We start from the raw sequence: 12,390 nt of genomic DNA on the forward strand, positions 1-12,390 counted from the left end.
CTTCCTATGTAGCCCCGGCTGACCTGAAACTCCTGCTCTCTCTCTGCCTCTGTCTCCCAAGCACCAGAATCACAAGTGTTCACCAGCACACTGGCTAAAAATTGCACTGAGGCTGGGGGGGGGGGGGTGTAGTTCAGTGGATAGAGCACTTGACTAACATGCCTAAAATCCTAGGTTCAATCCCCAACATGCATAAACTTGGCATGGAGGTACATGCATGTAATCCCATCATGGGGAAGTAGAGGCAGGAGGATCAGAATTTCAAAATCCTCCTCAGCTACAGAGTGAGTTTGAAACTACCCTGGGATACATGAGACTCTGTCTCAAAAATAAAATAAAATAAAATAAAATAAAATAAAATAAAATAAAATAAAATAAAATAAAATAAAATAAAATAAAATAAAATAAAATAAAATATAAATCTGATTTAGATGGAGATTTCAGAATCCATTCACTTAACTACGATACTAGTGTCCAGTCTCTGTTTTCTGTCCTGGTAACTAGACTAATGAACAAAACTTTCTTTTGTCCTAAGGCTCCCCTCCCTCAGAGAACATTGCCACCCAGTAAGTGACCCCAGGAAAGTTGCAGAAGCAGCAGATGAGGCAGGTGAGACCCCGATGCACAAGGGGACCCAAGGGCTAAGCGCACACCGACCTTGTTGAGGCTGCTGCGGTCACTGACGCTCTTGGTCAGCTGCTGGATCTCTGCCACCTGGTCGGCCAGCCGCTTCTGTTCATTCAGCTTCTCAGCCAGCGTCTCCAGCTCCGTGAGGGCTAGCTGCAGCGACAGCCTGTCAGGGTGGCCTCGAGGAGTGTTCTTCAGCATGTCCTGCCAGGGCCAGAGAGAGCACGAATAAGACATGCCCCACACGTGTGCTCGCATGCACACACACCCACACAATGTGAACACACACACACACATTGTGAACACACACACACACACACACACACACACACACACACACACACACATTAAAGAGATGGCTCATTGAATAAAAAAGCTTCCGGTTCTTGCAGAAGACCCAATTTCAATTTCCCAACATCCATATCAGATGACCCCAAACTGCCTGTAATTCTAGCACTATTGGCTCCAACGCCCCTGGCCTCCAACGTACCAGCATGCACTTACGCATGCCCACACACAGACACACACCCATATATATAATTTAAATAAGGTGAATCTTCTTTTTTAAATGCTGCTAAGCACAACAGGCTGCCCTCTCGAAGTCGACAAAGATAAAGCAAGCCCCCCAAACAGCAGAGGGCCACAGATGAGATCCACTGGACCCCCCTACCCACAGCCCTCCCCCGGCCCTTGGGGAGTCCCAGGCTGTACCTGGAGCAGGAGGATGAACTGCGGAAATCTCTGAACGGGTTTCACCATCAGCCCGTAGAGGGTGACGCGGTCCGCACTGCATACCTGCCGCCGCTGCGGGGACAAGGCCGTGACACTTGTCAATCTTCCACAGCAGGGGCCCAGCGCCAGGGTCCAGACCTAGTCCCCATCCTGGGAACCTCTCCCTGGGCTCCAGGACCCGGTTCAACCTGGAATCCACAGTCAGGGACCCTCCCACCACGGCATACCCTATGGAAGCCACACCCTCGGAGAACCTGAACAGCCACTGAAGGCAAAACCGAACAATCCAACAGTTTACTCACTGCCGTCTATAAGGAACCAACATTACCATTCCCTCTGTGTAAACTAAGGCCTGGGCCAGGGCGAGGGTGAGCATGGGGTCGCCCTGTCCTACCTCATACCTGCTTGTTTACTTCACCCACGTGTCACGTGGGTCCTGGCCCATATCCCTGGCAACCTCACGGCTTCCCCATCAGCTTCCACGTTTTCTGCCCCAGCTCAAAGCTCTTCCGTGGCTCCCAATGCTTTAAATATTCTTATCTCATCCATGGCCTGAAGATCCAGGAGCCCAAACTAAACTACACCGCCCCAGGGAGCGTTGTTTATGGGGTACTCATGCCCCCAGAATCCTCCCAGCCTTGCCTGCTCCCACATTCCTGCCTCTTACCCTTGTCAGTCTTCGCTCTGGAAACAGCCCTCGACTGTCTTTCCCCAAGACCCATATCAGATGGTTCCCCCTTGAGAAAGCATCCCGGGTCCACATCTTCATCAGTGGGGCAGAGAGCTTTCCTGCCAAAGCCTGAACATGTCATCCCCCTGTGTCCTCTTTTGGATGCAGGGCTGTGTCCCTCACCCACAGCACTCCACCGCAGAGGATCTTGGAGCCTGGCCACAGCTAAAGAGTTCTGTAGCTTCCCAAAGTCTTGAACCCTTTTTGCTCCTGGGTGAAGTCCAAGACCTGGCGATGCCCATGTCACCTCACAAACAAGGAAGCCACAGGCCATGGGAACACAGGCCAACCCTGTGGTACCCACCACAGATCCATCTGTGTGCCAGGTTTGCCCTGCACCCTGTTGGGCTCCAGGCTCCTGAGCTGACTGCACAGACCCCTTAACCCTTGCACCTTCCTCTCGGGGCAAGAAGGGATACCCCCCTGGAGACTGGGTTCCTAGATAATCTCGCCATAGCCGTGATGCCAAAGTTGGCACGACAATGTCCCTTCTCTCCTGAGGCACCTCCCCGAGTCCATCCCTTGTGAGTGCGGACTGCATGGCCCTAGGCTACCTTGAGGAACTCGAGGAAAGTTGGCTTAGTGAGACAGGCCTTCTTGATGATGGACATGGCGTTGGTGAAGTTGTTCACATAGTCGCTGTAGACATCTAGGACCATGGACTTGGAGAACTGTAAGAAGCAGGAGCAGGAGCTGCATCAACATGGTGGAGGAGGCAGCTGCACCCACCCTACCATGCTTCTGAGACCCTGCTCCGGGAAGGAGTCTCGGAGCTGGGAAGATTGTCTCGAGGTGGCAGGAAACAGAGAGTTTTTCTACAGCACCTCAGAACCCACCCGAGAGAGAAGGCAGCCTAGGGCAGGGATGCTGCCTGGGCGCCATCTATTTCCTTACCCTGGCCAGGAAATGAAATGTTCCTGAGCCCTCACTGAGGAGATGCACCCACAGCTAAGCTACAGATCTCTCACCACAGGGCCCCAGGCACGCCCACCTGGGATGTCACATCTAAGCTCTCCCAAGCACTGTCACTCTCAAACTACACTAGCGGAACCCAGAGGCTTACAACCCAGCCAAGTTGGCTGGACCATTTCTCACCCACTCCCTCTCTGAAATCTGAGGGTTTCAGTTTGACAAGCAGGACTCCAGTACACTCCTCATTCCACAGGTATGGAATCTGAGCCCAGAGACATCCCAAGACCTGCCTGAGGCTGTGACACCAAACTGGAACCATGACCCTACACCGTGATCCAGGGCTCTTCCCCCAGATCCTGACACTTCGTCTTGGAGCTATGAATGCAGCCTGGGTCAGCATGTGCAAGCCTTGTTGATCACTCCTGGTATGCTTAGACAGGAACCGACACTGTGTTCAGGGCTGCCCATGAGGTTGGTCTCTGAGCAATGCTGCCACTATATCCTGGCTTCAACATTGTCTTGGCCTGGCACACCTCTTACGGGACATCAAGGTGTCATGCCCAACCTCTAGTGCAGGACATAACGACTCTGATATCATTGACTTAGACAAGGCAACCAGGTGAGGGTGGAGGTTGGACCAGCTCATCTAAGTAGAAACACCTACTGAGGCCACAAAGAGGTCCCCAATCTTCTCAGTGGAGTCCCATTCGGCCACACGGGAGGACAGGGCGATCTGGAACATGGAGTGACAGTGCAGAATCTCCTTAACGCGGAAGAAGACCACCTGACACTTGCGGACGCTCAGGGCCTTGGGTTCCATCTCCATGAGTGGGTTACGGTAATCCTGCCAGGATGGGTGGGAGCGAGAATGAGACCAGCTATCTTCAAGGCCACCTGGACAAAGCAGGCTGAGAACTGAGCAGACCCCCCTGCCCAGTGGGGCCTTCCTGATGCAGGTAAAAGCATCCTGCCTTGTTCATGGATGTTTCTAGATGGTTCTCCTTGAATGTGACATTTCTGCCCTGTCTGTCACTCCACAACGCCTCCCACCCAGGAACTTCTGTGTTAAGCTGCCTTGGGAGCAAGAGGATCACTTCTACACCATCTGTGTGTGAGGACTCTGGGTAGGTGGCTCAGGGCCAAGGCTGGCCAGGGGGGAAGCTCAGAGCCATCTGTGTGGCTGAGCGGTGAGGTCTCAGGTCACCACAGTTCCCTGAACTCTCAAAGTCAGAACTACACTCTCCAGACACTTTGTATGATGCCTGGATTCCTTCATACGGGTCCCAAACTGTTCCTACACCAGCAGCTCCAGTCCAACATCCCTGAGGAGTCCAGGTCTTGGAAACCCAAACCAGACAAGGGTCCACATACATGTCACTGGGCACCCCCGTGTGAAGAAGAGGGGGCGTCCCCCTGCACCCTTGCTTTGAGGGTTATCTGAATGGCCAGGAAGACACAGTCCCTTCCAGACACAAAAGGGAACACATGCCTTGGCTCTCTCATTTCAGAGATTCCCAGTTTCAATTCAGAATACAGCTCTCACTACAGACAGCAGCCTTGGAAACCCCTGGCAGACCCACACGTCCTGTTGTTCCTCGGAAGCAGGAATGGCTTTTATCCCCTTCTCTGTAAAACTACCACAGTCCCCCAGTGTTCTTTTTAAAGGGACTCCAGAGCCCTTCCCGCTCTCATCCCAGAGACCCCTCGAGTCCTCTGGAGTTTCACCTGGAGTATCCGTTTCAGCGACTCCACATAGCTGCCTTCACTCTGCACGATGGAGCCCAAGATGTGTCTCCGGACCACCTGCTCGGGCCAAGAGCACAGTCAGGATGTGGGATCTGAGGAGCCGAGCCAGTCCCTGATGGATGAAGGATCCCAAAGGCGAGAAGAAGGGGGGCCCAAGAGCCACATGGGAGGGACCAAGAGACACCCCTGCTCTGGTAGTTATAGAGCTAGTGGGTCTTAAGCATCCCAAATTCACGGACCTCACCGTCTCTAGACCCTGTATGGAACACACAGAGTCCAGTTCCCTGCGAAAGCCGCCCACACACACACACTTCATAGTCACTTGCCCTCAGATTCTAACCAGCATAGCCCCATGCAGCAGGCTGGCAGATGCCCCCGCTCCCCACAGACCTGCTGAGGACTCAAGCCATCCGGCATGGGGCCCAGCTCTGGTGCTGGAGGTTTGAAGTCTGTCACACCAACCTCCAGGAGCCCCATATCTTCCTCTTCCGAGTCACCTGGAAAGACAAACGGGAGGGTAGCACAGCTAAGGTGGGGGTGGCACCTCCTGCCCAGGCCCCAGGAGATGAGAACCAAAGGGCCCCGAATCAAACCTGGGAACAGCTGCCCCTGAGACAAGTGGGGTCAGCTCCAGCTCCAACTCCCAGGCTCCCCATGGTCCTCGGCTGCTCCCTGAGAGCCTTTGGCTCGGGGAGCAGGAGGGAGAGCTGGCGGATGAGAAAACAGCACCCCACAGGGCCACTGTCCCGGCCGAGACCTGCCCACTCTGCCTGCCCCAGCCTGGCATGGGCCAGCCACTCACGTCCCCATCACTGGGCACTAAAAATAGTTTTTATCTGGATGCCAAGGGGGAGGGGGAGGAGAAAATACAGCCCAAGAAGAATCAACTCATCAGCTTTGCTCTTTCATTTTTAAAAATGCAAAGATGTCCCCTCAAAGCGAGCAGGCTTAGCTGGGTGTGACAGGGACTCCAGTCTACTGAGGCTGGGCTCAGCCCATGGCAGACAGAGTCCGACAGCAACCAAGGCCCTAAGGAGAAAAGGAGGCCTGGTAGGATGCCGAAGAGTTGTCCTCCCAGGCTCTGAGACCCCCGTGAGATGAGCCCCCGCTATTCAGAGGCTGCAGGGCCCATGGCAGCCACGGACAGCAGGAAGCAGGAGACAGAAAAGGAGAAGTAGTAGCCAGCCCAGGCGCCGGAGAAGCAGGACACCCAGCCGGCCCTTACCTGAGCAGGACACAGAGGACACCGAGGAGGAGGAGGAGGACGGGCAGCGAATGATAGCATGGGGGTGAGGGTGGGGGTGGTGAAGGCCCTCCTGCCTGGCCCACATATTGCCTCGGGCATCACGCATCCACCCCAGCCGCCGGCACCGAGGCTTCCTCTTCCCCCACGAGCTGCTGGGTAACATTCTTGCCCTGTGATCTGAGCCGCCCAGCTATTAATAACGCCTCTGGGGGAGGGTCATTTTAGGCCCAGGGCTAGTGGGCGGAGTGGCGAGGGTGTCCCAGAAACATCCAGCCTGTGTACTCCCCTACAGGAGCCAGTGCCCCTCAAAGGTAGAGGAGGCATGGGGTGATTGGCTCAGCCAGTGTTAAAGAGTTACTTCTACGAGACTGGGTGAGGTCCCAGCTGTGAGGCCAGAGAGACTGGGCAGGACCCAAGTCAGCATGATGCTACCCTGGCACCAAATGCCACCAGGGCTGACAGTTGTCAAGAACAATGCCTACTGTGCAGAACTCTTTCTGTGTGCAACATGGACATCATCTTCTTGGCCTCAGGAGACAGGAATTGTTATTATAGTCCCATTGCATGAAGGAGGAAACTGAGGCACGGAACAGCAAAAATGCACAATTTCCAAGAAACTGGAGGCGCTACGGGTTCTCCTTGGCTTGCAGCCACGTTCCTTCCAAGCGTCAGTCCATGTGTGAGGCCAGCAGAAGGCACTCCCCGGATAAGGCTGCCTCCCACCCGAGGTCTGGCACCCTCAGAGTTCTGCCCAGACATCACAGGCCACACACCTCCTGTCCTACATCTTTGTCCCCTTGTACTCTCGTCTGTTGTCCCCAAAGATGTAACATGTCACCGGTGCTGGGCCTTACTGGGAACCTTTTGAGGGCCCCAGTCTGGACATGATCTGAAGAGGGGATCAGCGAGGCATCAAGAAACAAGAGGTGGAGACCCGAGTGGGGGGCTCGGGAACTGGGTTATCTTGGAAGAGTGGCCAGGGCAGGGAGGAGAACCAATACAACGGCTGGGCAGGTGAGCATGTGGGCGGCAGAACCCTCACCTCCTGCCAGGGGCAGGTCCCAGGCAAAGCCTTGGGTTGGCAGGTGCAGGAGGCCTGTGCCAGCCAGGAAGGCCCAGGCAGCCAGAGAGTAGCAAAAAGGCACCACAGGACCCTCTCCACCTGCGTCACTTCCCCAACCAACCCTCCCCACAGCCTCCCGCATGACTCACCCCAGATGCTGAAACGCCTCCTCATCAGAGGGCTCCAGGCTCTCGGCACACCCCATACAGCCCTTCCTTGCTCCATCTCCCCTCCCTCCAGCTATATCTTTCTTCCAGAGCGCCTATTGTGACTGGACATTATATTCCCTATTTGCTCACACTTTCGCCTCCCATCCCATCCCAGAGCATTAGCTGTGCCGGAATCCAGGGCAGAATTCATCGCCACTCCACTCACAGCTGTATCCCGGGGCTGTGGGCTCCCATTCTTAGTAGCCCACAGTAGATGGTTCCATGAACAAGTAAATGGCCACTTGATCAGATCCAACCACGGGACACTTCTGTCTAAAACCCTGGTGACCCTGGTGTCTTTAAGGGCAAGGGCAAGCGCCCGGTCAGGCCCATAGAGCCACACTGACCCGGCCCTGACCTCTCACCTCAGCCTCTTCTATCACCCCCATGCCTCTGTGTCCTCAGGAACGTCTGTGACCTCTCTGTACCCGTCCCCCTCATCTGCAGATTGGCGATACGATGCCCCTCCACACCTGTTTTGTCCTCTCTGAAGATTAAGTGAGGCACCCAACAGACACTCCGTAAATGCTGACCCTCAACGCCTTTGCGCATGCTCAACCTTCGCCCTAGAGTTCCACTCTCCTCTGCCTTGTAACCATTCTTCTGCCTCACCTTTCACCTCTACCCACGCTCATCTCCACACTCTCCCAAGTCTGACCCATGCCCTACTGCACCTGGAGCCCCTGGAAGAAATTCTGGTAGGTTCACTGAAGACAATGTTTAGCAGGTATTCGGTAAGTAGTGGTGAGATGAAGATGGACAAAGAACATTCTAGAAAAAGTCAGGTGAACCAGGAGGCAGGAGGGAAACAGCCTTAGCCACACACGGAAGGGAGGCCCCATGGCTCACAGAAGAGACTGGCTATGCCAGTCAGAGGTGTGGGAAGCAAGCTGGAACTAACCCAGACATTTGGGGTTCAGTTCAGAAAAGGCCAGGCACCAGCGACATCACCCCCCACCCCGAAGACATTGCTGAGCGACGCCCCTGCTCACCAAGGACGTCTTTCCTATGCAGAAAGGAGACTTTACGCATGACGGCCATCCGTGTCTTCTCCAGCCCATCCCTGGTCCCGCTCTTGGCGGCCTTCATGAGCTGGGTCATCTGAGCAAAGGCAAAAGGGGTTCATCAGAAGCTGAGGGGAGCTGGGGATCCCTGCCTTCAAGGGACCTCAGCCCAGACATCACAGCCAGCCAGCCCTGTTCCATCCGTTCTGGATAGGTGAGCAGCAGAGGCCAGAGATGCAGGGAGAGAGATGTGCTCATGCTCCAGGGTCCCTCCATGGGCAGGAGAGGGCATGACCTCTTCCCTCTACCTAAGGAGGTTATGGGGTGGGAAAAGGGCCGGGTCTAGCTTCAAACCCCGGCTCTAATACTTCTGAGCAAGTAGACATCTCTCTGAACCTCAGACAGAAGCATACAGGCTACCTTTCCAGGTGAGCAGAGACTCAACAGGCCAGCTCTGGGAAGGTCCCTGAAGGCTGACCCCCTCCCTGCCTAGCCAAGTGAGGAGCCCCACCCCTCATCCGCAACAGCCAGGTTCAAGCCTCTGCCCACAGGGAGGGGAAACTGAGGCCACAGGATGCAGAAGCCACGCCCAGTGCTGCCAATAAAGCAAGCCAAACAGGCCTTGAGGTGAGAGGACCGTGACATGCTCAGAGTGGGAAGCAGACACCTGCCACGAGGACCCTCAGAGGAAAACTGCTGTCCCTGCCCCTGCCCCAGCCCCAACACTTTCAACACCACCAGCATTCGCTATCAGAATGCTCCACAAGGGTGGGGTATCCGCACTGTCCGATATGGGGCCCACATGTGACTAACAGGCACTCTGGACATGCCGTGTGACTAAGAATTGGAAATCTCAATTTCATTTCACGGGAAGAGCCACATGGCCATGGTATGGATGTTCCATGAAACCCCCTCCTTCCTCAGACTCTGATGAAGATGAAGATACAAATCTGGAAGTGAGGGTTCCCCTGGATTCACTGGCCTCACTTCTACCTCCATCAGCTCTTTGGCTCCCAACTGAAGGGCTACACACTTTTCTCCGTGGGGTCTGAGTGAGGACAGACAGAGGGCCTGGGGGAGGTGGGCTGAGAGCCTGGGGGGCTTAGAGCCTGGGGGGCTGAGAGCCTGGGGGAGGCGGGCTGAGAGCCTGGGGGGCTGAGAGCCTGGGGGAGGCGGGCTGAGAGCCTGGGGGGCTGAGAGCCTGGGGTAGGCGGGCTGAGAGCCTGGGGGGCTGAGAGCCTGGGGGGGCTGAGAACCTAGGGAGTGGGCTGAGGCTAGAGAACTAACACAGAGTGGTGGCTTTCAGGAAACAAGGCAAAGAGGAAGCGGGTGTCCACCCCTTGCTGTAGCCATAGCTGTGATTTGGGTCTCTCGGTAGGAAGGGTCATCAGTGCCTTTGAAAATCTAATGGGGGCGGGGGCTGGAGAGATGGCTCAGAGGTTAGAAGCACTAGCTATTCTTCTGAGTTCAAGTCCCAGCAACCACATGGTGGCTCACAACCATCTGTAAGGAGATCTTGTGCCCTCTTCTGGCCTGCAGGGATATGTGTAGACAAAACATTGTATATGTAATAAATAAATCTTAAAAGAAAATCTAATGGGGGAACAGACGTCAACCCCAGAAACTGTACATGGGTGAACCTCTCTTCTAGGACACATCCAACTAGGGGGGATTATACCCTAGATGGAACCATCAATGAGCCTATCCTCAGAATCCCTCAGTGTGGCCTTCAGGGAATCATCAGAGCCCTTTCCATTTGGTGTTTTTCTGAGCAAAGATGAGCAGCAGGTGAACACCCCAGAAGGCTCCCTGAGCTGGCCTGGCATGCGCACCCTTCCACACAGTGCAAGCTGGGCCACAGGCCCAAGGTCTACCCTCCATGGGCTCCTGGCTCCTCTCCTTGCTCCCTTCTTAGGTCACGACCTTCATGGGTGTCTGCTGGGGTCTCTCCCCCATCCTCCTGCTGGCCCTGGCTCTGCTGCAGTGGGCAGAACTGTAGAACTGACAGCACTCAGACCCTGGCATGACCAGACTGGAACCCAGCGCTGCTGCGGACTGCCAGGCTGACCACCAGCCACTCCTTACTCTCCTGGCACTAAATGATAGTGGAAAGACAGCCATCTCTGGGTGCCACAGGGACCATACAATAACAGTGGCAACCATCATTAAGCGCACAAAGCCAAACATCACCAAGTACCTTACCGGCATCATCATTCAGTCTCCACATCCACCCTGGGGCCGCTACTACTTACGGCAGAGAAATGGAGACTCATTGAAGCCAAGGGGTCTGCCCAGGGTCACTCAGAGGGTAAGCAGTGAGGCTGGGATTGAACCCAGATCCACAGGCCCATGCCGTGTGGTGCTCAATTAAGGCCATCTACTGCTGTCAACGGCATCACCCAGAAGCCTAATCCTACTATATAGCACAAGCCGGTCTTGAATTCCCAATCCTCCTTCCTTAGTCTCCCAAGTACTGGGATTACAGGCACATGGCTGCTAGGTCTGGCCAGGAACCTGCATTTTTTAAAAGGAGAACCCCAGGTCATTGTAGGGGCTCTTCAGCTTGAAACGCCACTGGGTGCTCTTGTGGTTCATTGGTATCTCTCTGGCAGGTGTGGGGGATGTGGGTGGGGATCTAGACAAGAACCAGGAAGTGGAAGGAACAGCTGGCTCATGGGTTTGCCCTTCTGCAGTGCGGATGTGAGGTGCAGCCAGGTCCCAAGTATCAAGGGTGGACTCCCCAGGCTCACACCCACCCTCCTCTGTGGCCCAGCAGGAAGGCCCCCTGGGGCCAGGAGCAAGGGACAGACAGTACCTTACAATCGCACTTGAGTTTCAGCTCCTGCATGTCTCTACCCCCAACTCTCAAAGCCAAGATGTCTCTCTTAGTCCTGACGTATCTCTCCTTTAGCCTAGTCAGGTCTGGAGAAAGCTGGGGCCCCAAGCGGCCAGGCAGAAGGAGAGCAGGCGAGAAGAGCAGGCGGGGCAGCGAGGAGACAAAACACAGACAACAGGGGAAAAGGAGACTCAGGTCACGTGGCAGACGGACAATCGGGGCAGGCAGATGGGACAGCAGTCTGGGTGTATCCAACTGGAACCTGCACCTGCAGATCCAGCCCAGCATGCCAGGCAGCTGAAGCTGGGTCTCTGCTGCGGGATTCCCAGCTGCTGGGGTCTCTGCTGCGGGATTCCCAGCTGCTGGGGTCTCTGCTGCGGGATTCCCAGCTGCTGGGCAGCAGAGTCGGGAGGAAAGTGAGCCCAGGCCTCCCTCTCATGGCGGAATGATACTTGGAAGACTGTGTCTTCTCTTCACCCCAGGCCTGACAATGAAACTTCTAACATGGAAGGCTGACAAGGGATGGATGGGCTGAACAACAGGGTGGGGACAATGAACAGGTATGTGGACAAAGGGATAAGTGGTTAGAGGATTGCTGGACAGATGAGTGGACAACATAGAGATAAATGGATTGATGGACATGTGCAAGGGCCCATGGATAGATGGGTAGATGGGTGGGTGAATGGGTGGATGGATGGATGGATGGATGGATGGATGGATGGGTGAGTGGATGGATGGATGGATGGATAAGTGGATGAAAAGATGGGTGGATGAATGAGTGGGTGGGTGGATGGATGGATATGTTGATGGGTGAGTGGATGGATATATGGATGGATGGATGGATGGATGGATGGATGGATGGATGGATGGATGGATGGATGGATGGATGGATGGATGGATGGATGTGTGGATGGATGGATGGATGGATGGATGGATGGATGGATGGATGGATGGATGGATGGATGGATGGATGGATGAGTGGATGGGTGGATGGATGGATGTGTGGATGGGTGGGTGGGTGGGTGGGTGGATGGATGGATGAGTGGATGGATGGATGGGTGTGTGGATGGGTGGATGGATGGATGAGTGGATGAGTGGATGATGGATAGATAAGTGGATGGATGAGCAGGCAAACAAATGAATAGGTAAGCAATTGGCTACATTTGTTTGGGTAACTATAGCTGGACAAATGGATGTTGGAAAGACAGATGGATGTCCAGAGGCAGTGGTGAGTTGATAAATACTTACCAACTAGCTCCCAGGGGTACAAGCCTTGTGTCTTGGT

General features: G+C 54.8%; 1 protein-coding gene across 11 annotated transcripts in view; it reads right to left on the minus strand.

Moving 5' to 3' along the window:
* Arhgef10l (Rho guanine nucleotide exchange factor 10 like) overlaps window positions 1-12,390 on the minus strand; it is a 153,013-nt gene that overhangs the window by 59,418 nt on the left and 81,205 nt on the right. For 5 of the 11 annotated variants that reach the window (XM_076565558.1, XM_076565557.1, XM_042272227.2 and 2 more), the window contains 8 exons: window positions 11,085-11,201; window positions 8,258-8,366; window positions 5,138-5,244; window positions 4,727-4,804; window positions 3,666-3,845; window positions 2,644-2,760; window positions 1,339-1,431; window positions 658-831 (listed from right to left, as the gene is read on the minus strand). In XM_076565558.1, coding sequence (XP_076421673.1) covers window positions 658-831; window positions 1,339-1,431; window positions 2,644-2,760; window positions 3,666-3,845; window positions 4,727-4,804; window positions 5,138-5,244; window positions 8,258-8,366; window positions 11,085-11,201 — 975 coding nt within the window. Of the gene's footprint in view, window positions 1-657; window positions 832-1,338; window positions 1,432-2,643; window positions 2,761-3,665; window positions 3,846-4,726; window positions 4,805-5,137; window positions 5,245-5,972; window positions 6,511-8,257; window positions 8,367-11,084; window positions 11,202-12,390 lie in introns of those variants that run through there. The other 6 variants (XM_076565559.1, XM_042272228.2, XM_006996166.4 and 3 more) reach the window with 3 other exon arrangements.

The sequence above is a fragment of the Peromyscus maniculatus genome, chromosome 2 (genome assembly GCF_049852395.1).
Source record: "Peromyscus maniculatus bairdii isolate BWxNUB_F1_BW_parent chromosome 2, HU_Pman_BW_mat_3.1, whole genome shotgun sequence".
Taxonomy (NCBI): Eukaryota; Metazoa; Chordata; class Mammalia; order Rodentia; family Cricetidae; genus Peromyscus; species Peromyscus maniculatus.